This window comes from Podarcis gaigeae, assembly GCF_964106915.1.
Source record: "Podarcis gaigeae genome assembly, chromosome: 2".
In the NCBI taxonomy this organism is placed as follows: Eukaryota; Metazoa; Chordata; class Lepidosauria; order Squamata; family Lacertidae; genus Podarcis; species Podarcis gaigeae.
Genome location: NC_139679.1, coordinates 43662633 through 43687963, shown reverse-complemented (window position 1 = coordinate 43687963; position 25331 = coordinate 43662633). Strand labels below are relative to the sequence as shown.

General features: G+C 45.3%; 2 protein-coding genes and 1 long non-coding RNA gene across 12 annotated transcripts in view; 1 reads left to right on the top strand and 2 right to left on the bottom strand.

Annotated features, from left to right (window-relative positions):
• Positions 1–1006: 1006 nt before the first annotated feature.
• LOC310838542 (epoxide hydrolase 3-like) lies at positions 1007–12615 on the bottom strand. 8 transcript variants are annotated; one of them, XM_083726037.1, is made up of 9 exons: positions 10491–12345; positions 9226–9487; positions 8818–8903; positions 7926–8101; positions 7424–7552; positions 6719–6822; positions 5385–5533; positions 3464–4441; positions 1007–3060 (listed from the first exon to the last, which is right to left on the bottom strand). In XM_083726037.1, the coding sequence occupies exons 2-8, from the start codon at positions 9466–9468 to the stop codon at positions 4222–4224; spliced, it is 1107 nt and encodes a 368-aa protein (XP_083582163.1). In that variant the 5' UTR covers positions 9469–9487; positions 10491–12345; the 3' UTR covers positions 1007–3060; positions 3464–4221. The 8 variants fall into 8 exon arrangements, with proteins under 8 accessions (XP_083582163.1, XP_083582162.1, XP_083582166.1 ...); XM_083726036.1 differs by having other exon boundaries at positions 10844–12345; XM_083726040.1 differs by having other exon boundaries at positions 11510–12345.
• A 3155-nt stretch (positions 12616–15770) lies between these two features.
• On the bottom strand, positions 15771–22013 carry LOC310838543 (epoxide hydrolase 3-like). Its single transcript, XM_083726043.1, has 8 exons — positions 21876–22013; positions 20866–21127; positions 20416–20501; positions 19364–19539; positions 19001–19129; positions 18293–18396; positions 16943–17079; positions 15771–16513 (listed from the first exon to the last, which is right to left on the bottom strand). Exons 2-8 carry the CDS (start codon positions 21106–21108, stop codon positions 16294–16296), a joined length of 1095 nt encoding a protein of 364 aa, XP_083582169.1. The 5' UTR covers positions 21109–21127; positions 21876–22013; the 3' UTR covers positions 15771–16293.
• A 227-nt stretch (positions 22014–22240) lies between these two features.
• LOC310838559 overlaps positions 22241–25331 on the top strand; it is a 36855-nt gene continuing 33764 nt past the window's right edge. For all 3 annotated transcript variants that reach the window (XR_014561035.1, XR_014561036.1, XR_014561037.1), the window contains exons 1-2: positions 22241–22377; positions 24935–24992. This is a non-coding gene — a long non-coding RNA (uncharacterized lncRNA). The remainder of the gene's footprint in view (positions 22378–24934; positions 24993–25331) is intronic.

Below are 25331 nucleotides of genomic sequence, written 5' to 3'. Positions count from 1 at the left end.
CCAATCATGCTCTTTCTATGGCAGGCATGGCCCAGAAATTAGAAGCCAGTGTAGGCATATGCTGTGCATTCACTGAGAGTATTTGACAACCCAGAATGTTTTCTGTCTCACTCTGCCCTAAATTTCTAGGAAGGCTTTGTGTGGATTATATAATGATGGCTCTGAAAAGCTGAGATCCTTAACTTCCATTTCTGCAGACATAAATAAACTCTTCTTGAAGATGTTCCCCACTCTAGTATGAATCATTTTACAACAACCTCTTCACGTCAGGCAAATTTGTAATCACTTGTAATTTTTGTTAAAGGAGATTCGTTAAAGCATTTGTTAATGGTTTGTTAGAGGTGACATAATGAAAGTAAGCATAGTGGAGTATATGATTTCCAGCCCCCGTTCCCCTTTCACACATGACAGATAGGCTAGGCCTGGTGTTCTTTAATCTAGCTACCCATTATAATGAGTAAAAGAATATCAATGGCAACTGGTGGCTCCTGGACTTGTTGGGGTGGCTTGGTGGTCAAGGAGATCATATAAGGTAGGGCCAAGCGGTTTTGGTTTTCTCTCAATCCTCCTCCCTTGCAGGAATAGTTTTGCAGTTGTACAAATAATTGGCACCTAACTAAATAGAAAAGTGTCTTACCTTGATTCAGGAGGCGTCCCTGCTGTCATAGTTGCTTCTCTGGGGGAAAGTTGTGTGGCCTTCACCATGCTGTTATTAGACAACAACAGTACAATTGTTTGTAGGGGAGGGCAATCAATATTGTGTTATCTCCACAACCAGGGCCAGTAGGACATAGCTGACTTCCCACAGTAAGCACAGCGGCAGCGGCAGCGGAACTGAGGGGAAGGGGAGCAGCAGCGACAGTACTCTAATTTTGGGCTATGCCTTGCCCTCATGGCAGCCATTTTGTGCTATGCCACTCACGCCACAGTGGCCATTTTGTGACTGGTGTCCTTGCAGCAATTTTCATTTTTTATTCTTTAAAACTCAAATTAATAAGCAGCATCCATAGCATATCAAATATTTTTATTTTTATTATCAATTTTTTAAATGAAAAGTTCACCATGATTTCAACAGAAAAGGGCAAGGGTGCCACAGAAAGCGGGGCAGGGTGGGACAGGCATTTTATGATTTGAGTACGTACAGCCAATTCGTTATTTACTACAACAACAAAACACTGTCTACAAGTGTTCTTGAGGAAAATCATATGCTCAAATAGGTTATTTGCTGGAAGAAGTGAGTAACCATTATTATTATTTTTGTATTTTTCCTGTACTGTATCTATATATTTTTAAAAAATAAATATTGGGTAGTATTTCATATAGTGCTAAGCAGACTGCTCTATTAGAGCAAGGATTTCTTTTTGTGCAATGGATTGATCTCCCCTTCTCCTCCTACTGGGTGCCCTCTAAATCTGTTCTGAAAGTTCCCCCAACTCTCCAGAAAAGATTTGGAGATGGTGCTGGGCTCATGCAGGAGAAGGAGAGGGAAGATAAATCTCCTTGCACGTGCGCTCACGCAAAAATGAGGTTGAACACCACCCGTGATTTTTGAAACAGAAATTCAACTAAACTTGATTCTTTGCACCCTTCAGTTGTTTTTCTCCCTGCCTTTTTGCACAGCTCTTTTGAGCTCCTATGCTCGCTCTCTGCTAGTCCCCAATACTGTATGTAAATTGGCATGAGCAGGAAATCTGTTGCAACAACATCCCCTAGTGGCATTTCAAAAGCACAGCAAATTATAGCCATGATTAGTCTGGTTGAAAAGTGGAATGGCAGAGCATAGCATTTTAAGCTTAAAAGCATCATTTTCTATGAGCAGCATATGCACAGGGAAGATAATACGACAGAAATAAAGTCTAAAATATCGGTGGGGAACCTTTGGCCCTCCAGATGTTGCTGAACTACAACTCCCATCATCCCTATGCATTAGCCATGCTTGCTGGAGAGCCAAAGGTTATGGTCTAAGAGATGCTTTCTGCTTCATCATTACATATAAAGGGACATATAAGCAAGGTGATTTTTTTTAGTTCAGAGATGAGGATGCTGTGGCACTCCAGTTTCAGCCCAAGCCAGCGTGGCCAATGGTCTGGGATGAGAAGAGTTGTAATCAAATAAAATCTAGAAAAACACAGGTTCTCCGACCCTCGTTTAAATGTCTATGAAGCATCACATGGTTTCCTCACCAAGAAACAGAGGAAGAAACATGCTTGACTGGAACAGAAAAATGACAGCTGATGTGACATTTCACAATGAAGGCAAAGACTAACCAGCCATAGTTTGTGCTCAGTAAAAAAGCTGCCTGGAATCCTGAAATATTGGCACACGACTTCCAGGCTCACTGACTTATACTAATATGATCTTACCTCTGTTTTAGGGACGCAAGTAAATATTCTGATATGGTACTAAACTAACCCTGAACTTAAAAAGAAAATTGGGTGGATGGAAACAAGAGAATGTTAGCCTGAAAGGGACAGACATTGGAGAAGCAAATCAGCTCACTATATGCCCTCACCTAATAATAGTCCAAGCAATTATGGCAGCCTTTACACAATGGTTTGTGAAAAAGCACAAAGCAGTAAGAGATAGGCTAGCCAAGGCATTGAGGTGGTGCACTATGGTGGCTCCAGCTGAACCCCAATCTAGCTGAATTACTGGCCCAAGGAAAACCCACATTGGTTTGTTTATTAGACATTCAGATCCTGGTCCTCCTGGACTATTAGAAGTTTGCCAAGGGCCAAATCTACATGATCCTTTCAAGGACAAACAGCAATGTTCAGCAGAAAACCAGGGGCAGGTTCTGATGCAGAAGGATGTTCCAGATTGAGCCCCGTGGCTTTTTCCTCAAAGATAAAGGTGAACAGATAGAGCAAAGATAAATCAACACTTGTTTAAGCACACAGCTAACATCACAGGTAGTTTGACCCTGAGTAATACTAGTTCCTGCCACTCCATCCCCGAAACATTTCCCACTTCTGCACAGCAGCTGCACAACAGCAGCACAACCCACACTAGAAACCCTCTTCCATCTTTAACTTGCAATACTAGGTAATACAGTGGTACCTTGGGACAAGTACTTAAAAAAATAAAAAGCCTCCCTTGAACTCTGGTGTTTCCTGAATGTTCTTGTGACTCTTGCTTTTTAAATTATTTTTTAGCTCGGTATAAGCCATTATATTGGTAACAATATTAAAAGGAAGCTTTTTGTACTGCCCATAATCATTCTTTGGAAGTACAGTGGTACCTCGGGTTAAGTACTTAATTCGTTCCGGAGGTCCGTTCTTAACCTGAAACTGTTCTTAACCTGAAGCACCACTTTAGCTAATGGGGCCTCCTGCTGCTGCCACACTTCCACAGCACGATTTCTGTTCTCACCCTGAAGGAAAATTCTTAACCCGAGGTACTATTTCTGGGTTAGCAGAGTCTGTAACCTGAAGCGTATGTAACCCAAGGTACCACTGTATACCCAAAGGGCAACTGTACTTTCTACCTACTTTCACAGACTGCAGGTGTTTGGAGCATCATCAGATCCAAAACAATGGGATGAGCAATAACAGAACAGTATGAAAGCCCCTCTTTACCATGGAGGCTGCTTCATGAACCAACTGACATGCTTTTGCAGGGAGAGTCACACTCCCAGGTAATACCACATGTTAAGAAGCAGCTTCTTCCTAATGTGTCTAACTCATTCCAGGTAGACAGTAAAGTAAGAAGGCTGAAAACATTTCAATGTGATCCATGCCAAGGGTCGCTTTCCTATGTAGTACCAGTTGCCAAGGTAGTAAGATGCCAATGAAAATGGGTTGTGAAACAGCAACAGGAAACACAGCTTAGTTCTGGATTCTGCTGTGCTAAGGCACACTCAACAAAAAGCAATATAGAAGGAAAAGCTGTGCTCTTCCATGAGTATTAATGCCACCATGCTACAGAGGGAGTGGGATAGAAGATTTTCTGCTGAATGCAACAGCTGTGCAGTTTCACCATCAGGAAGCCTGTATCAAAAACCCTGAATCAAATCCTTTTTATTGTAGTGCAAAGAACACAGACTTCCAGCAAAACCAGTTAAAGGCTGCATGGAACTCATGTTCCAATATGGTGTAGAAACATTCCACAGGACACAGGGTAGGATCAGATCTCCAGCATCAGGTCAAATGCCTGCTGTTGTCATTTCCTGGGTGGGAGGGATGCTTGTAGTACAGAATGCAGTTACTCCCTCTTTCCATTTCAGTCTCTCTTATGGAGGAAAGCCCACATCAGTTGATTGACTTTTTCAGGTTGCTCCTCACTAACCCAGTGGCTGGCTTCAGGGATGAGCTGCACCTTGATGCTCTTCCGCACATTCTGCTCAATACATGGGATAAGCCCTTGTTCCAGGAATCCATCCTTTCCTCCCCAGATCAGCAGAGTGGGCACCAGAATATCCTTGCACTTTGCAGGAACCCAACTGTAGGGATATAGATACACAGGCCACATTCAGATGGCACTTTGTTCAGTCTTCACAATGTTTACTTACCAGTTTATTTTTGTGATCTTCCACATGACATGAAAGCTACTGCTGGACATCTAGTGCACTCTTGCAGAAGTTTAGAGCTCATTTCCATGTTAATGTTTTCCAAAAAACCCAAAACAAAACCTGTTTGCAACCCTGTTAACTGAGAAAATCACTAGGAGTTTCGCATTGGTAAAATTTGGGGTGCTATCCTGGCATACAGTTTCCCCCCACCATTTAAAATGTAGCGCGACATGGTGGCATATCACTCAAAAAGCCACAGTTCCATAATGGAACAGAGACACTGCAGTGTAAAAGGATCATTAGCAACTAGGAGAGAAGCACTAGCATTATAACCAACAAAACAAACACAATAAACCCTACATCTGAATGCAGCCACAGAGAAGACACCTGCAAATCTGCACTGGACAGCAGGCAACTCACCACTTTGGCCACTTGCCCACGTTGCGGCCAACCCTACCACTTTCCACTCTAGCAAGCCTCATGCACAGCAGTGATGAGAAAAATCAATAGAAATCCAGAAAGACAGCATGCCCACACTTCAGTTCCAATTCTAGAACCCAACCTTTCCCATTTCATCATAAGTTAAAATATCTCAGAATCCCCTTCAGAACAGTCACAGGATTTCCTCATCCCCCTTTCCCTACCATTTAGACATATATTTTAGGGAGGAAGAGTGTTTTGTCCCCTGCCTCACATAATCCAGTGAAGAATGTTGTGACCTCTCCAAATATTTTGACTAGAAAATTCCTGCTGCCAAACAAGTCCCACCCACCTCCAAGGGGAAAGCCTGAATGTACTGGTGCACCACAACTGAGGAAAAGCATATGGTGCCAATACCACACGTGAGCAAATCTGGGGAGGAATGGGTTCTCACGTGGACAGGTTCCTGTAGTAATTCAGGACTGGTGTTAAACCTCCACACTTTGACAGGCTGTACAGGTAAGCCTCTAGCTCCTCATCTGTCAAACGGCGTGCTGGGTTCTGGGCTCCTGTCTTCTTGCCAGTCATGATTAATTTTATTAGCTGTAGAAAAAAAGACACAGCACCATGTGGAAGCTGATTAAATGCACACCCCATTTTCTGACCCAGAGGCAGCTCATGCCATTTTTATATATTTACTCTCCCTTAGTCTTCCACAAAGTACCTTTGCTGGGAAAAGGAGGAAAGCATTATTGTCTCTCTCCCCCCCCCCCCTTTCCCTTTCAGCTGGCCCTGATCCTAAAAGAGGATCAGACATATGCATTGACATTGAGGGTAAGGCTTCTGAATGGCTAGGAGCCATTATGGCTATGCTCTGCCACCACAGATGGAGGAAGCATGCCTCTGGATGCCAGATGCTGGAAACTGCAGGAGGGGATAGTGCTATTGTGCTTAGGTTCTGCTTTGGGGCTTTGCATAGGCACATGGCTGGTCACAGGATGCAGGACTGTGTTTTGGACTACAGTTTAAGCCTTCCCCAGCACTCATCTCCACACTGACTAAAAGCTTTGTGTGCTACATTTTTGTATGCCAAGCGTCAGGGGGGAGAATGGATGGGGAAGTGAAGGAATAAGCAAAGAAGGTCATAGTCCTCCCTCCCTCTGGCAGCACTAGAACATGTCATAGCTTGCCATGGCCTCTTCATCCCAGACTCTAGGTAATAATCTCACCACATCAATACCCAGTGCTTTTCTTCTGGGGGGGACACGCAGGGGTATGCATACCCCAAACACTTTGTGAATCTTTGCACTTTTATCCATTTACTGTATTTATTTCTCCCGATAGTGATTTTCTTGAGTCAAAATGAGAGTACCCCCTAAACACTGTTTTAGGGGGGGGAAAGCACTGCCAATACCTCAGAAGTAAACTTTAAAAGCCAGGGCATGTGTACATAAAGGTAGGCAGGTGGGAGAAGACACAGGATTATGCATTTTATGAACCAAGACAGAGAGCCCAGTGAATGACCTTGGATGAAGGGCACTATAGAAATTTTAGAAATAATAGTAATAATAACCCTGCACCCAGAGCTGAAAGGAGACTGACAGAGAAATTTGGGATGAATACATAAAACACAGTTGAGAACTGTATTTTAGGATTGTGGAAGAGAACCATAAGTCCCCAGAGCAGAATAAAATGATTGGACCCTTTGGTTAATCTGCATGAGCTTACTTCCAAGTATGACAGAACATGAGCTTTGGAACCCACTCTGCAACCGTTCCCTCAACTCACGTAGAAGTCATTTAAGGACCACAGGAACTCTGGTAGCTTTGGGAGCTGGAACAGAAACATGTGGTTGGATCGCAGCAGCTGGGTGGGATGTCGTGGAAAATATTCTGCAAGGTTGAAGGGAAAAGAAGTTGTGTGTCAGGGCAGTGCCAATTTCTCCACACATGAAATGCCACCAGATACTGCGTGGTATTCAACTATGTTTCAGTTAGAGCAAACCCACTGAAATTAGTCAATGTGAATAAGTTAGGTCCATTCATTTCAACAGGTGTACTCTATGTAAAACTTAGTTGAATGCCACTCTCAGAAACCAATCTTCAAAATAAAATGAAAGATGTCAACTGGAGTTGCTTCTTATTTCCCCCTAACATCTGTGTCAACTTCCAGTCCAAGCAATGAGGGCAGGGAGTATCATTTTTTATTTTTTTTAGAAAGCCCTGCTGCCAGGCTCCTATTTATTCACAAGCAATGCTTGTGTGTTGGGGTTGGGAACTTGAGCAAAGCAGACAACCTCCTTCCCACTTCCTCCCAAAAGATCTGTGGTGTGAAATGATGGTCCACCCTGACTCTGCATCCTAAGGGCAATGCAGTCATGGTGGCCTTTTACAGTTCTGCAGGCTTCCCTCTTCCATCCGCAATCCTGTTTAGAGCTAGAAAATGCCAATAGCCACGGTGAGAACCAAAATCATGGGGCAGTACAAGACTTACCTAATAAAACATGTGGTTGAACAGCATCCATGACAATCAGCTTCTCCAGCATATTGGGGTAATTGGCAGCAAATGCCAAAGCTATGATTCCTCCCCAGTTATGCCCCACCAGGATGCACTTAGGAATCTCTATAAAGAACAAATAGAAAGCAATGAAACAGAGACAATGGGCTGTATTCAGTGCTTATCATACTCAAAATAGACCAAGTGAAGTTCATGGACATGAGTAACTTAGGTTCATAATTTCAGTGGGTCTACTTTGAGTTGGACACAACCTATCATGGACAAGTAAGTATCTGCCTATGGGAAGCTACAAGCCTGCTAGATAATTTTCCAAACTCACATACCAGTTCATCCCCACAATGCTCCATTCAGCACCCATGCAAGACTTCTGAAAGCTTAGCAAGACTGAGCAGAGGGCATTTTCCTCCCATTGCTAGAAGGCAAGCCACTGCAGTGGCAAACCGGACCCTTCCTCCAAAACAACCATTTCCACTCTTACCATTCTTCTTATTGGGGCTCAGAGCTTCAATGACATCATGTACATCTGCCAGCAGAGCATCCCTCTGATAGTGCTCAGAACCAGCTGGTGCGTCGGAAAAGCCATAGCCTCGCAAATCGAGGGCCACCACCTTATAGGCCCACTTAAATTCTTGCAATTGATGGCGCCATGCAAACCTGTTGAAATACATCCAAACCATAAAGGGATAAGTAGAGAAGAAGGCTTCCCTACGTGAAAATTCCAGGACATTGGTGCCTACTTTTGTTGTGTTGCTTTAGTCCTGCTCTGTAACTTCTACAGTTTTTGCTGCTTGGTTTGTTTATTATTGTTACAAAGGTTGCTGGTCTGAACTGTATTTCTATATTGCGTACAAATGATTTTATTAATGCTTATTGTACACTACCCTAGGATCTTTAGATGAAAGACAATTTAAAGGTATTTTAATTAAATATAAGTATTCACCTCGTTTCGCTTCCTCACCCTCTAAAAATCAAGAAACCCCCACCAAGCTTTTGCTTAATTTATCATGACCTCTTCTACATTTGTTAGAACTGTAAGTCTACTGTATATCATGTTGCTTCTGATACTATGCAGCATAAGGTCAACACTAAAAAAAAGTTGTATTAATTACAATTTAATGATGAAGGCCTTATGGTCATTCACCATGAGAGGATAGCAGCCATCAAGTCCCTTCCTTCGGGAAGTTAATATTTCTGTCTAAGACCTTTGCCCCAACTTTGCAGGAATTTGCTGGCCAGAAAGGTATTACGTGACACGTTGGCTGACAGATCTGTAGCCTATCACTTCCTGCATGAACCACACCTGGAGTAAATTGATATTAGCTCCAGGCATTGCACTTCTTCCTACTGCCGCACAGCACAGTGACGCTTACCAGTTCTGGGGAAATCCATGCAAGAAAAGCATCAGCTGAGCTCCTTCCTTGCCAGCAGCAACATAATGGAGACGCAGCCCTGAATTCTTGATACCCCAAAAGACAGAGAAATAGGAAAGTTACACACAGACAAGAGCTCAGTGATAGTGACAGGTTCACAATATGTGACATTTCCTGTTAAGAGACAGCTGAGGGGAAAGACACTTTGCATCTAAGACTTTGAAGAGCAGCTACCAGTAACCTTTGAAAATATCAGGGTAGAGGGACAAATAGTTTGACCTGGCAATAAGCAGTGTCCTATGTTCCTCCCAACCTGTAAAAGACATGACCAGAATCCTGCCTTCAGCAGCTGTCTGTGAGCACCTGACTATGGCTGGAAGCCTCCCCCTTCCCCTCCACTGTACTCACTTTTAGTGTCACAAAGCTGTGCTCCCCATGCGAGGCATCAGTGAGGCATCTTGGTGGAGTCTCCCGTCTCTTCTTGCGCAGCACCTGGAAAGGACCCCTAGACACCACTAGCGATAGGGCCCACCAACAGTAGAAGGCAGCAGCAAGGGAAGCAGCACTATACACAACCAGCCAGGACACAGCATTAGAGACCTTCAGCATCAGGCGTGTGGGGATCAGTAAGAGGCGATAGAGAGAGGCCATCCCCTCCTGTTGTTTGGGGCTGCAAGAGAGAGGCTGCAGTTCAGAAGTGGGAGAACACACTTTGCATCCCAAATCCAATGCCTGGCATTTACAAGTAGAGCTGGGCAAGAACCCTGCCCAAGAGCTGCTTCTAGTTAATGTAGATCGGGGTGGGGAGCCTCAGGTCCACTGGGCAAAAGCCCTGTGAGACTTTCCTGGGCCACTGCCACTTTTCTTGGTGTGTAGAATTGTCTGTAGAAACTTCTTACTTTTGCATGGTTAGAATGAAACCTTTTCCCTCATCTGTATGCACCACTGTTATACAGCCTAAGAAAGGTTACTTGCTGCTGTAGTCAGTCCTGAGACAGATAAACCAATGGTCTGATTTGCTCCAAGGCTGAGGATACACCAGAGTGTTAATGCATGCATGGAATGCACAGATCCTATTTTTTCCCTGTGCACTTTTGTCCATACAAGAGCACTTTTAAGTGAACTCCATCTCAGCATTTACCATCACCACTAGTGGGCAGTGCTTGATGGAATATATTTGCACATGCAAGTATTTGCTTATTTTTAGATACAAGCTTTCAGATATACCAGACTTGCACAAAACACTGTTGGAAAAATGTAAAAAGAAGTGTGTTCCCAAACAGCCCCACCAGCAGCCCAAGCACCTCTCACTAACTGAAGTAAAGGGAGGGTGCTGTGATAGATGGCACCCTGCAAAAGTTACCACACACCTTTTAAAAAATGCCCACACAATGTGCTTCAGTACACCTATGGCTGGGATCATACAGGTCTATGTTGGATCCCCACCCTCACTGCATTATCCACAGAATGGACAAATCTGAACAAAAGAGGGGAAGGCATGCAAGGTGCCACTTGGATGCAGACATTGTGCAAATGTGACAATTATGCACACATGGGATACCGAACTCACTTTAAACTGCACTCCAAAACATTTGCCCACGTATGTGCACATAAAATAGAAGATCTAGCTGAAAGGCAACACGATGGGATCTGCATTCATTGTTACAACGAACCCTAATAATGATTCTTGTATAACTTTTTAAGTTACTGTAAAATCTTAGAAGGGGCGTGGCTGTTATGAGGACCTTGCACTTCGGGATCTGCCACGACACTACCGGTTGCAAGTCCTTTCTCAGAAGACCAGAAACTCGGACCCAGTCGCGTTACAAACGGGAGTCCTGCCACGGGAGGCACGACGCGTGTCCATAGGAACTCAACCGAGCAAACTCTCGGTATCCAGCAAACCCAAGCAGGGGTGCTCGCCTGCTAACACGGCTGGGTTCTTGGCTGCCTTCGGATAAAGCGGTGCGGCTCCCAAGCTGAGATAGTCAGTGGCGCGGGCAACCGAAACTCTCTCTCTCGGTACCTCAAGGAGCGGGGAGTCACTCGACGCCGCCAGGGCACGTTCAATCTCCTCCTGCTCCCGCGACCCACTCGCTCCGGCTTCCGTTTTATAAAGGCAGCGCCGCCCCTCTAGCTCCTCCCTGCCCGCCAAGGGAAGACGCGGCGGCAAGGCGAGGGAGCAGCAGCGCTTCCTTCCCCGCCTCTCGGGGCCTCCTGCTCCTTCCGCGGCTGCTTCGGGCGCAGAGCTCCGCCCGTCGGAGCGACCAGGAAAGCCGACCAGGCCTCTCTCCGGCGGAGGGACGAGAAGCCTGCGCTGAGCCCGCTCAGGGACGGGGGCGGCTCTCGTCCACAGCTGCTCCCTGCCTGCTCGCCTGCTTGATTTGGAGGGCCCGCCTGGAGAGTCCGGGCGCAGGGCCGGGTCTCACCCAAAGGAGACCCCGCCTCCTACAATTCAGGCACGGCGGCAAGAATCATAGAGATGGAAGGGACCACGAGGGTCATCTAGTCCACACACACACATTCCGCCATGCAGGAATATTTTGCCCAATGTGGGGCTCGAACCCACAGTTTGGAGATTAAGAGTTTTTGGCTTTTGGAAACCTCGGACGGTCAGAGGAAGGCGAAATGGCCCCTGCCCCTGACACATAAATGACCTTCTCTTTCAACTCGGCTGCAGAGCTATGCTTACCACCCCACATATTCACGCACCGGATCATCAGAGTCTCTTTGAACTGTCCATGATCAGGCAAGGGAACAACAACCCGCTTTTCGGGTAGGTTCCTTTGAAACACATTCTTTCTCTCCCACCTGAAAGAATTCTGGGCGCTGTAGTTTGTTAAGGGCTGCTGGGAATTGTAACTCTGGATTGAGTAAACTACAGTACCCAGAATGCTTCGAGGGAAAGGATGTGTTTTGAATGTGCTTTAAAGGTATAGTGGGCGGTAGTTAGAGCCACTCACCTCTACAGCTGAAACGGTACCAAAGTATTTTATTGGTAATATAATGTAAGGACACAAAACTACAACTTGACAATAAACAAAACATTCTTCTCTGTATGCTAGCTGAGATTTCCTACAGGCAAGCTGCAAAACAACTGAGATTACTTTGGAAGCTGAGGCGCTTGGTGGGGATACGACGGGCTAGGTGGTCTGGTGGTGCACTTAAAAATGGTGATAAGTGAACAGAAAAAGAGCCTGTTGCCTAAGTGGGCAAAGGATGGCAGCCTAGGCTTTGGTTTAAGGTTGGTACTTTGGTGGGGGGAACAGGGTTTTGTTTTATTTTATTTAGCAGGCAAAAACTCAGCAGTTTGTCTTTTTCGTGTGCAAATAACAATACTGGGAAAAGTTTCACCATGCCTTTGAGTTCCTTAGAGGAGAGAGGGGATATAAATGTAATAAATAAATGATTCTCTCTCTAGCTTTATGGTATTCCATGCCTCCATGGCACTCATTTTCTGACTGGTGCCCTCGCTCTCAAAATTCAGAATGTGCCCATGGGCCAAAAGACGTTTGCGACCTTTGCTCTACTTACTGCACCACACTTGCTCTCTCTTTTCAGTCCTATTCCATCTGCCAAGGAAGCAACCTCTGTACAGACGACTCCTCTAGTCTTTTTATTTCTGTTATCTTTTTGCTTCCTTCACTATCTCCTTTATTCTTCTCCCTCTTCAATCACTTCTCCCCATGGGACTTTCAATTATGGCACGTCAAGCAAGTACCTAGAGCAGGGATTGGCAAGGTTTACCTCTCCTGGGCCGGTTCACTCCAGCAGAGATCCCTCTGTGGGCCGGATCATGTGTGCGCCTACGATTTTTGGCGTCTGCGCAGATGCGATTTCCGGTGTCTGCGTCGACACGATTTTTGGCATCTGCACATGCGTGGTTTCCGGCACAGCGGAAGCGAGTCCTTGCGCCACACAGCACATGGGGACTCACCGAGCGGGCAGCTCAGTTCGGGGGCGGCTCATGGGCCAGTTAAACAACCCCCTTGGGCCGCTTGTGGCCCATGCGCCTTAGGTTGCCGATCCCTGACCTGGAGGGTCAAGTTGGAATGGGAATCAACTGAACTGCTCTACTCTTGGGCACCTTTTGTGCTTTTCCCTGTCCCACTAGCACCACCACCCCTTTCTGAAGGCAAAATTACATGAGGCCCTGATCACTCCCCTGTTCCTACCTGGGAAATTTAATTTCCCCCATTCGCTGTAATGTTACTTTCAGAACTAAAAGAGTAGGTGTTGCACACAGAATCCACAAGGTGGCTCCCCCTGCAAACATTGAAGTACAGTACTGTACTGATTTCATTCTAGCTTCAGAGTGAAACTAAGCATGCACTGTATAACTTTGCCAGCAGTTGCTGTTGTGGGCCTTAATGTATTTTCTTCACACATACTCTGATTGTAGCATTGGTGTGGTTATTGCTAGTTTCCCCAAGTGAGCTATGCTATTGGTTTGGTTTTTTTTTCAATTTCCCCCAAACTTAAGCTGGATAATCAGGTCCATTGCAAGAAAGTCTGTGGCTCACAACAGTTTCCACTAAAGATTCCAAAAGATGATATTGCTCTTTCCCCATTATTGGTTTTTCTGTAAATATATGTGTAAGATATGGATCATGGGCAAGTGTGAACTGGTACACAAGGAGATCCAGTAACAATGACAGGCAGTATGATTTGAGTGCCATGGGAGGGGAAGCAAATGTTTTGTTGCTTTATTCTCATTGTATTTTTAATGCCAGAGAGGGGTAGAATCATGGTGAGATTTCCTCTTCTTCTAATGCTACAATAACTTAACCATCCTTATGTCCTACCCACCTTAACTGCCCCTTCCTCAATGCTGCCCTTACAGATTTCCATAAAGGAGATAGATTTTGGTGTTGGAGCTGCAAGACAGCATATTTTCATCAAGATTCCAAGGCCTGATATATATATGGTTCTTGAACTGAATGCTCCCCCATTTAAAAAATAATTACCTGGCATAGAAAATTTAAAAGCTTGTCTGGGAAAAAGGCTAATCAAGAACTCCTCTCCTTGGCATTTAATTTTACATGTTCCAGATTTAGACACACACACATGTGCTTGCTTGAAGCAACCACTTGCCTCCTAGCTTCACTGCAGATGATTCATTAGCACCTCTGAACACATGCCTGGCAGATAATAGTGCTGGAGTGGAAAATAGCACGAGTTTCATACAGTGGTACCTCAGGTTACATATGCTTCAGGTTACAGACTCTGCTAACCCAGAAATAGTGCTTCAGGTTAAGAACTTTGCTTCAGGATGAGAACAGAATTCGTGCTCTGGCGGCGTGGCAGCAGCAGGAGGCTCCATTAGCTAAAGTGGTGCTTCAGGTTAAGAACAGTTTCAGGTTAAGAACGGAACTCCAGAATGAAGGTACTACTGTATTTGCTAATACATTATACCCTAAGCTGAAGCAAAAGATGCTCTGCTGTACATTTTAAAACGTGTGTTAACATTAGTGCCATTGTGCCCCATGTTTAGTTATGTTATTTATATATTTATTTTCTTATATATTTAAGTTACACATTTATATTCCACACTTTCTCCAAAGGAGCCCAGGGTAGCAGACCTGTCGATATAAGAACTATATATAAGTTGTTTCTTCAGTATACAGTGGGAGCTATACAATTATGATGCTAGACCATATTATCATTACAGTGGTAACTCGGGTTAAGAACTTAATTCGTTCTGGAGCTCCGTTCTTAACCTGAGGTACCACTTTAACTAATGGGGCTTCCCACTGCCGCCGCACGATTTCTGTTCTCATCCAGAAGCAAAGTTCTTAACCCGAGGTACTATTTCTGGGTTAGTGGAGTCTGTAACCTGAAGGGTCTGTAACCTGAAGGGTCTGTAACCCGAGGTACCACTGTATTTATTTGATAATATGCAGCATTAACCACAGCAATTGAATGCCAACATATACCCTAGTTAAAGAAAGCTGAAGGTCAAACAAGGCAGCCTGTGAAGACTTCTTGAAGCTTGGTCTGCGGAAACAGACAGGTGGAAAGGCAGAAGCCTTTCCTCATCCGCTAGAACTTACTGATTGTGCTTTGGCCACAGATTGTCTTGAGCCTAACCTGGCCCTCAGATCCTGGTACTTCTGAACTATCAGATGGCCACTGAGGGTCAAAACTACATGCAACTTTCAAGGGCACAAAGCAGCTTGGCGGGAGTAATGTTCAGCAGAAAACCAGTTCTGGTAACTCATCTAGATTGGAAGCATATTACAGATTAGGGCCTTGTGGCTGCTTTTCCTCCAAAATAAAAATAGGCAAGTCAAGCACACTTGTTTAAACACAAAACATCACGGATAATTTGGCCCAGGGTAGTATTAGGAACTGCCACTCCATCCCTGACTCAATTCCTGCCTCTGCACAGCAGCAGCATAGTTGGCAGCACAATTCACACTAGAAGCTCTTGTACCTTTAACTTGCAATTCTAGAGAATATGCCCAAAGGGCACATCTGCTTTGTACCAACTTCAGACTGCCACCATTTGGAGCATCAGGTCCACAATACTGGGGAACAATACCTGTAGTATAAAAACGCCTCTTTATTATGGAGGCTGCTTCACGGGCAGACATTCTCTCCCAGAGCAATGACTAGCTTTAGTCCTGGCAGATGTGAAGCTTCCACCCAGCTGTGTTCCTATAAGTCACCTATATATGTTCCTTTTGCACATATTTACACACCCACTGGGGGTTGTCTTGTCGTTTCTCCAGTCCACCACATGCAGGATGAGGCACACACTATGAGATCAATCACTGCACCATCTCTTTGGCATGAGCAGTGGGTTAATTCAAGCCTCTTCAAGACATCCAACTAATTGCCCCAAGCGTTACCAAGATGTTCTCAGGCACAGTCATGTTCTCAGGTAATACCACGTTAAGAAGCAGCTTTCTCCTAATGTGTCATTAACTCATTCCAGGTAGACAGTGAAGTAAGAAGTCTGAAAACGTTTATTTCAATGTGATCCATGCCAAGGGTCGCTTTCCTGTGTAGTTTGCCAAGGTAGTAAGATGCTAGTGAAAATGGGTGTGAAACAGCAACAGGGAACATAGCTTCGCTCGGGATTCTGCTGTGCTAAGGCACACCCAACAAAAAAAAAATATAGAAGGAAAAGCTGTGCTCTTCTGTGAGTATTAATGCCTGTATACCACAGGGGGGTGGGCTGGAAGACCTTCTGCTGAATGCAACAGCTGTGCAGTTTCACCATCAGGAAGCTGATATCAGAAACCTCGAAGCAAATCACTTTTATTGTAGTGCAACGGAACACGGACTTGCAGCAAAACCAGTTAAAAGTTGCATGTGACTCATGTTCCAATATAGGGTAGAAACATTCTGCCAGAAACAGAGAAGGACCAGATCTCCAGTGTCAGGTCAAATGGCTGTTCTTGTAATTTCCTGCATGCTGGGTGGTAGGAATGCTTGTAGTGCACAGAGCAGTCACTGCCTCATTCCGTCTCAGTTTCTCTGAAGGAGGAACGCCCACATCAGTTGATTGACTTTCTTAGGTTGCTCCTCATTGACCCAGTGGCCGGCTTCAGGGATGAGCTGCACCTTGATGTTCTTGCACACCTTCTGCTCCATGGGTACGACAAGCCCTTTTTCCAAGAATACATCCTTTTCTCCCCAGATCAGCAGGGTGGGCACCACAATATCCTTGCACTTTGCACGAACCCAACTGTAGGAGAAGATACACAGAAAAGAAATCTGCAAATTGGCATTGAACAGAAATCAGTTCACCATTTTGTGCCACTTATCAGAGTTGTATCACTTTCCACCCTAGGGAGGCTCATGCACTGCAGCCATGACATAAATCAGGAAAGGCAGCACACCCCACTTTAGCTCCAATTCTATAAATGAACATTCTTTTAGAAATTAAAGTATCTCAGAATGGTCACAAGATTTTCTCATCCCCTTTTCTGAAATTTAAATACAGATTTGTGGAGGAGGAAGAGTGTTTTGATCCTCAGCACCACATGATCCAACAAAGAATTCGGTGCCCTCCAAATATTAGGACCAGAAGGCTACTGCTGCCAAGCAGTTTCTTCCTCTGCGAAAAAATGCCGATCCCACCCATTATCAAAGCTGGGAATAAATGGGCACTCACGTGGACATGTTCCTGTAGTAATTCATGGGTGGTTCTAGACCCCTGTCCTTCGAAAGGCCATACAGGTAAGCCTCCAACTCCTCTGTCATATGATTCTGGTCTCCCGTCTTCTTGCTAGTCATAACAGACTTGATTAGCTGTAGAGAAAAAGACACAGCAGCATGTAGAGGCCAATTAAATGCACACCTCATTGTCCTGTACAAGACAGTCTCCTCAATAAGCTAGAGGCAGCTCACGCTACTAAAAAGATTTGTAAAAAATATTTGCTTAAACCACCTTGGGCAGGGCAAAGGAGTAAGCAGTGTTGCTTCCTTTTAAAAACAAAAAGCTACCCCTGCCCATATGTATTTATCTGATCAGCTCAGTAGTATTTAAAGCTTTTCCCAGCCTGCCTCCTCCACTATCCACACAAAGGTAATCTGCTACTGATCTTCACATGAGTGAAGACAAATGCACTAGCTCCATCCTATGTCTACAAGCTGGAGGGTAACCATCTGCAGCAGGGAGGCTTTTCTACTTCACTCAGGTAGGCTTCCCATGCAATGTAGATTTTCCAGGGCTCTACCTCACAAGAGGAGCCTACATAAAGAGCAGCCTCCCTGTCACAGATTGTCACCCTCCAAATAATCCAGAGAGGGTGTCAAAACAAATGTACTTGTGCCTGCTCACATATCCCACTTGTTCACAGTATGCAATGTCTGAATAGGTTATGACTGCCCCTTGTTTAGCATAAATACAGTTGTACCTTGGTTGTAGAATGTAATCCATTCCAGAAATCCATTTGACTTCTGAATGTTCTAAAACCAAGGCACGGCTTCTGATTGGCTGCAAGAGCTTCCTGCACTGAATCGGAAGCTGCAGAAGCCACGTTGGAAGTTTGGGTTCCAAAGAACATTTGAAAACTGGAACACTTATTTCCAGGTTTTCTGTGTTTGGGAGCCAAAACATACAAGTACCAAGGCGTTTGAGAACCAAGGTACAACTGTACCACCACTCTTTCAAATTTATTACAGGTAAGCTTTGAACAAGAGGCACTCTCTATATGGAGTGAGGCTGTGGTGGAGGGGGCAGAAGAGACAGGGTTATGCTTCTTCCAAACCAAAGCAGAGAAAATCACCCTTCATGCAGAGCAGAAAGCAGCCTGGCAGAAGGGTTTGGGATATGCCCATGAAACACATTTGAGATTTGTAGCTCAGCATTGAGCGAAGAGAATGAACAGTCACCAGCAGAGAATAAAGCACTTTGGCTTCACAAAGTTACACAGACAGCTTGGAAAAGAGATTTGCTGTATTTATATTCCTAATGCAAGAAGGCATGAATGGTGAGGCAAACTCTCCAACCTGCACTCACATAGAAGTCATCTAAGGACCACAGGAGCTCTGGCAGCTTTGGCAGCTGGAACAGGAACATGTAGTTGGATCGCAGCAGCTGGGTGGGATATCGTGAAAAATATTCTGCAAGGTGGAAGGGAAAATAAGTTGCCCTGCCACACATTAAATATCACCAGAACTACTGGTACTCATCAAGAAAACCAATACATGGCCCTTTGTTTTTTCTTTTTATTTGCTTTTGGATCTATTTTGTGCATAACTGAAATAAAAATACTTTATGAAAAAAGAAACAAAATCACCACAACCAGAAAACTATCTTCAAAATAAAGTAGAGGGCTCAACTGGGGTTGCTCTCATCTATTTCCCTTTAACATATGGATCAACTTGCAGTCCAAGCAGTGGGGGAGTGGGGAGCTGGGTGGCTGTGTTTTTTAATGTACTCCATCTAATCATAAGCTGTGTTGGTGTGTTGGTGGTCAGGCACTTGGATAGATCAGACAACCTCCCTTCTTCCTCCAAAAAGAGCTGTAGTGTAACAGTGATGGCTTATGCAGGCTCTGCATCCTAAGGACAATGCAGTCACAGTGACCATTTAACTGTGCAGCAGGGACTAGTCCCTGGCAGATTCAGGCTCCTCCCTCCCTTTTCCAATCCTGCTTAGAAGTAGTGAATGCGAAAAGCTGCACACAATCGTAGTGAGTACCAAATCCCGATAGACAAGCCTCACCTGCTAAGACATGTGGTTGAACAGCATTCATAATAATAAGCTTTTCCACCAAATTGGGGTAACAGGCAGCAAACTCAGAAGCTATGGATCCACCCCAGTCATGCCCCACCAGGATGCACTTAGAAATCTCTAAAAGACAAATAGAAGACATCAGAACAGAGACAATGTGGACAAGTATCAGCCTGCTTGACAATTCCCCAACACGAACACCGATTCATTTCAAGGAGGTCCCATTAAGCATCAATGTAACACTTGAAAGCTGAAGTATGTTGAATGCATGGCACTCTCCGCCCATTGCCAGTAGCCAAGCCACTGCAGTGGCAAACCGGACCCTTCCTCCAAAACAACCATTTTCACTCTCACCTTTCTTCTCACTGGGGCTCAGAGCTTCAATGACACCATGTACATCTGCCAGCAGAGCATCCCTCTGATAGTGCTCAGAACCAGCTGGTGCGTCGGAAAAGCCATAGCCCCGCAAATCGAGGGCTACCACCTTAAATGCCCGCTTAAACTCCTGCAATTGATGGCGCCATGCAAACCTGTTGAAATACAGCCAAATCACAATGGGATTAAGCAGAGAGGGCTTCCCTGGTCTGCAGCTTTTATAGTTTTTGCCTCTCCATTTGTTGTATATATATGTTTTGAATAATGGCTCCCCCCTTGTTGTTCTTCTGTTCCATCAGGCTTTTGGGAATTGACTTCTTTTAATGAAAGGACTGGTGTTGTTTTTATTGTACTTATTAGTATGCTTTAAATAGATTTTATATCTGTATATACAGTGGTAGCTTGGGTTAAGTACTTAATTCGTTCCGGAGGTCCGTACTTAACCTGAAACTCTTCTTAACCTAAAGCACCACTTTAGCTAATGGGGCCTCCTGCTGCTGCCGCGCTACCAGAGCACGATTTCTGTTCTCATCCTGAAGCAAAGTTCTTAACCTGAAGCACTATTTCTGGGTTAGCGGAGTCTGTAACTTGAAGCATATGTAACCTGAAGCGTATGTAACCCAAGGTACCACTGTAGTTTTAATTCTATTCAGATTTAATTGTTTTTAATGATAGATTTTTTCTATGCTTTTAGCTATTCTTGTTTTTAATCCGAAAGCCACCTGTAATCTTGTCAGGATGAAAGGCATGATAATAGCAATACGAATGGTGAACACCTGATGGTCATTCACTGTGCATCATAGAAGCTTGATAGCATGTAGCTGAGTAACATCATCTCCTCTAGGTCATTTCCTTAGGGAAGTTAATCCTTCTGTTCAATACCTTCTCCTTAACTTTGCAGTAAACTCCTCTAACACGTTGGCTGACAGATCTGTGGGCTTACTTCCTGCATGAGCCACACCTGCAGTAAATTGATATCAGCTCCAGACACTGCACTTCTTCCAACTACCACACAGCACAGCGACACTTACCAGTTCTGGGGAAATCCATGCAAGAAAAGCATCAGCTGGGCTCCTTCCTCGCCAGCAGCAACATAGTGGAGACGCAGCCCTGAGTTCTTGAGCCCCCAAAGGACAGAGAAATAGGACAGTTACACACAGACAAGAGCTCAATGACAATAGCTCAGAGTTTTGCATGCACAGAGTGACAGGTTCACAATCTGTGACATCTCCTGTTAAGAGGCAGCTGATGAGAAACACTCTTTGCCCCTAAGACTTTGAAGAACAGCTGTCGGTCACCATTGAAAATATCAGGCTAGAGGGTCAAATAGTTTGACCTGGCAATAGGCTGTTTCCTATGTTACTCCCAGTCTATCAAATACACCAGCAGCCCAGAATCCTGCCTTCACATTCTGCTTCAGCTGCTGTCTGTGAGCACCTAACTATGGCCTCCCCCCTCCACTTTCCTGCCACCGTACTCACTTTTAGCGTGACAAAGCCATGCTCCCCATGCATGGCATCAGTGAGGCATCTTGGTGGAGTCCCCCGCCTCTTCTTGCGGAGCACCTGGAAAGGGCCCTTAGACACCACCTGCCATAGGGCCCACCAACAGTAGAAGACAGCAGCAAGGGAACCGGCACTATACATAGACAGCCAGGACATAACATTAAAGACCTTCAGCATCAGGCGTGTGGGGACCAGTAAGAAATGTGTGAGAGATGCCATCTCCTCCTGTTGTCCGGCGCTGCAAGAGAGAGGCCACAGCTCAGGGGTAGATAACATGCTTTGTCTGTCAAAGGTCTCAGGTTCAATGCCTGGCATCTCCAATTGGGACAAGATGCCAATCAATGGCTTGATTTGGTATAAGGTAGTTTCTTATAGGAGGATTCTTTTTTTAGATGCTTTTGAGAATGCCTTTAGGCCACACACTCAAACACACGCATGACCTGTAGGAGTTTAAGTAACTAACAAAACAGTATTCAAGTTTCAATGATGGTGCAGGGTGCCTAGACAGCCATTACTAGGTCGAAGTCAGAAATCAAGTTCTTCCCTTCCAAGCAACAAGATGCAAAATCTCTCTCGGGATGCGACCTATAATGAGCAGGGCAGAATCTCGCACAAAAGCTACAGGTGGCATAGCGGGGAGGGCGGGGGGAATCCCTGGCACAAAAAACGAAGTGCACTAAGCCTGCAATCCTAACCCCATATACCTGGGGGCCAACCCAAATGAAATCAACAGGACTTCCTTCTGAGTAGACCTAGTTAACGACAGCGCCTCCTAAGAGAGGTCGCTATCTTATCTTCCTGCCAGGCTTGTTACAAACGGTGTCCTGCCCTGGGGCCAAAGGCTAGGAGGCCGTTTCCATGGAAATTCCACAGAAAGTCTCTCGTCGGCAATCTTCCCCAAACCCACGTCCGATGACTCAGACGGCGGAGCCCATGCAATTCCTCCTGCCTGTCAGAATCCTAACCCGTCTCGCCACTTTTCCTACCTGCAATAAGTGAGGAAAGCCACTCAAATTCTGGCGCCAAACAACCCTTTGGTAGACGGTGCCTCGAATTCAGCTCCCCGAAAAGGTGAGTAAGTAGTTCTGCCTGCTCCCGCATCGGTCTCCTTCCTACACTCTCACCTTGCCGCTCCTGCCTCCGTTTAAAAAGCCGCCCCTCCAGCTCCTCCCCCCTGCGAAGGCCGCTATCTCTGCGCTAGTGGGAAGAAGCTCTGCAGCCGCGGGCGGGGAAGGCGAAGGAGTTGGAGCGCCTCACACCTCGGGCTCTCATCAACGCAGCGTCGGGCGCAGAGCTCCGCCCCGTCAGAGCGACCACGAGGGCAGAGCCTGCTCGGGGGGTGAGAGGCGGTTGTTGTTGCTCCCGGCAGCTCCCCGCTCGCCTGGCGGAGCTCAGGGCGGCGCTTCGACTCCGCGCCCGCCGAGAGGGCCCTGACCTCGCCCGAAGGAGACTCCGTTTCTAGCATGGCGGCTGGCAAGAGAGAGCCGGGTACTGGCCGAGTTCTTTTTCCTCAAGAAAATCCCCCTCTGTTCAGGCCCGCTTAACTCCCAGGAACCTCGCAGGGATTCAAGGAGGGGAAGTGGAACCCCGCCCGACGCACAAACCGCCTTTTCTTTCATTTAGTTGAAGGGCCCCACTCGGATTCAAACCATGGGCGTAGCCAAGCCCCACATAATCCACACAGATCTGATGTTCTGCCCCCCTAACAAAAAACCTGGCTACGCCCATGGTTCCACCCCAACGCCGACCCCATGGTCTTTCCTATAGAGCGGAGTAACCGACCCCGTTGTTAGACTCCAAGCAGATGCAAATTTAAGTTTTTTTTAACTCTCCCGGGCCGAGAGACTGAACACGTTTGCTTTAGTTTTGTTTATATATCTAACAGATCTACCCCCCAATTGGTTTGCCATAAATATTAAAATTACCAATAAAAACAAAGCAATTAAAACATTTAAACATAATTAAAATTAATGGTAAAGGAGATTAAAGCACGTCAGCATAGGTGCGTCCTGGCAGGTGTACTTTGGGATATAAACAGGAAAAGACAGGAATTCAACCTGGGCGAGTTAAAAGTAACCACCCACATACCACCACAGGTGGATTGGGGCCGAAGCGTATTATTAGTAACAGAACATAATACAAGAATGTAGTTTGATATTAAACAAAACATTCATTCCCAACTAGCTGTATGTTTTACAATAGGTGTAAAATGCCTGGTCCTACTCATTTGGGGCTTTATAGCTTATGGGGAAAGCAGCTGGGGAGGGGGAATATAAAAAAGTGTATAAAATTATGCATGGTGTAGAGAAAGGGACAACAGGGACGGTTTTTCCTTCATATAACGCTATAACCTGTTAAATGGTGGGAGACTCAAAAGTACTTCTTAACACAATGCATAGTAAATGCGGAAGTTGCTACCACAAGAAATGGTGATAGCCACCAATTTAGACAGCTTTAAAATGGGATTAAGGGACACAGGTGGCGCTGTGGGTTAAACCACAGAGCCTAGGGCTTGCCGATCAGAAGGTCAGTGGTTCGAATCCCCGCGACGGGGTGAGCTCCTGTTGCTCAGTCCCAGCTCCTGCCAACCTAGCAGTTCGAAAGCACGTCAAAATGCAAGTAGATAAGTAGGTACCGCTCCGGCGGGAAGATAAACGACGTTTCTGTGCGCTTCTCTGGTTCACTTAGTCATGCTGGCCACATGACCCAGAAGCTGTACGCCGGCTCCCTCGGCCAATAAAGCGAGATGAGCACTGCAACCCCAAAGTCGGTCACGACTGGACCTAATGGTCAGGGGTCCCTTTACCTTTACCTTAAAATGGGATTAGATAATTCCTGGAGGGTAGGGTTATCAAGGTCATGGTAGCTACCTGCTACCTTCAGTCTACCTCTGAATACTAGTTCCTTGGTAACAGCAGCAGAGTTCTGTCATGGTCATGCTGTGCTTGTCGGCTTTTCAAGAGTTAAGTTCAGCAATGATAGCTGGTGAAAATATCAGGATGCACATCCTCATTCTCAGGACGCATTAAGCGTCACATGCTAAAATGGGTGGAGGAAACTGAATTCTCTGCTTAGCTCATATGTAAATAGTATTGCTTGTTAGATAAGTTGATTTGGACATCACCAGCTCATGGAGGTTGTGAAATTGCCCATGAACTGGAGTCCTGATGCATGTAATCCAAAAAAACCATTTTACTCGGAAGGGAGAAATCTGAAAATATAACAAATTATTGAATTAAAAACAAGCAAAAAAGTCAAGAGCCGGCACTAAAGAGAAAAAGAATACAAAACTTAATGTTTAAAAGGGAATGTTTTCAAGCTATTCCCCCCACCCACCCCCGCAAACACACATTCCTTCCCCAGATTTCCTGTTGTAAAAAAAGAGCAAGGGACAAAGCTGAGTTATTGCTTCCCCTCCCCAAGGTGCTTTCAGCTATACATCATTGGTGAACAGAAAGCTTTTATGGCAGAAACCAGTGTTTTACATCTGGCTCTGGCCTCAATACCATCAGAAACCACAGGGCTTCACTCACTGCACCTCCCTGGTGTAAGAACTATTTGTTTCAATGATTGGTACCAACCACACCATAATTATCCAACTAAATGGGTGGCATTAAGAGAACCCTTACATTACTGAGCTATTCCCACGCAATCTTGGGGACTGAAATTCGTCGGAAAACGGGGATTCCCTCTTTCAGTGGCATTTTCCTGCAAAAGTGGGTGGGCAGCCAGGTATACTTGCCCTGGTACTCGGAGGACTAAGTTGGCGGGAGGGGGGGTGCCATGGACTGGCGGCTTTTTTTTTTAGTTTATAACTTTATTCTGACAAGACACTTCCCAGGCTTCAGACAAGCTCTGCATGGGCCTGCCACTGGGGTATCACAATTGTTCAAATACTTGCAACATGTTGTAGAAAGTAGACATTTGATAAAACAAGGTCAAAATCCTGATTACTGAGACACCCATCTGCTCAGAAGTTAAGTTGCAGGCCTAGGCCATCCTGCTGCTTATATGCCTGACCTTACCTATTTGTTTCACCCTTCAGCTGACAGCTTCAGATGTCAGTTTTCCCAGGAGAATACTCAGCTCCCAGTGCAAAACAGGTAAGAAACACAAGACTGCGCAGTTGTGTTAGGAATACTTGCAGCTCTAGGAATAGTCCTAGGTGTCACCATTAAAACCAGCTCTTCAGCACTTTGGACAATTCAATAATAAAACAAAATTGCTTATTATATCTGCAACAAAATGTTGCAGTATGGAGTGCTGTCTTCCAGGGTACGCTTATCCATCATCCCTCCATGTGTTCTTATTCCCAAACTTAAAACAGCATTCTGTGGCCACTGAGCGTGCTCAATCTCATTGAACTGTGTTTCCACCCACATCCCACATGTCTCTTGTACTTCCTCCATGCCAGCTGATACCTTCCTTGGTGTGCACGAATG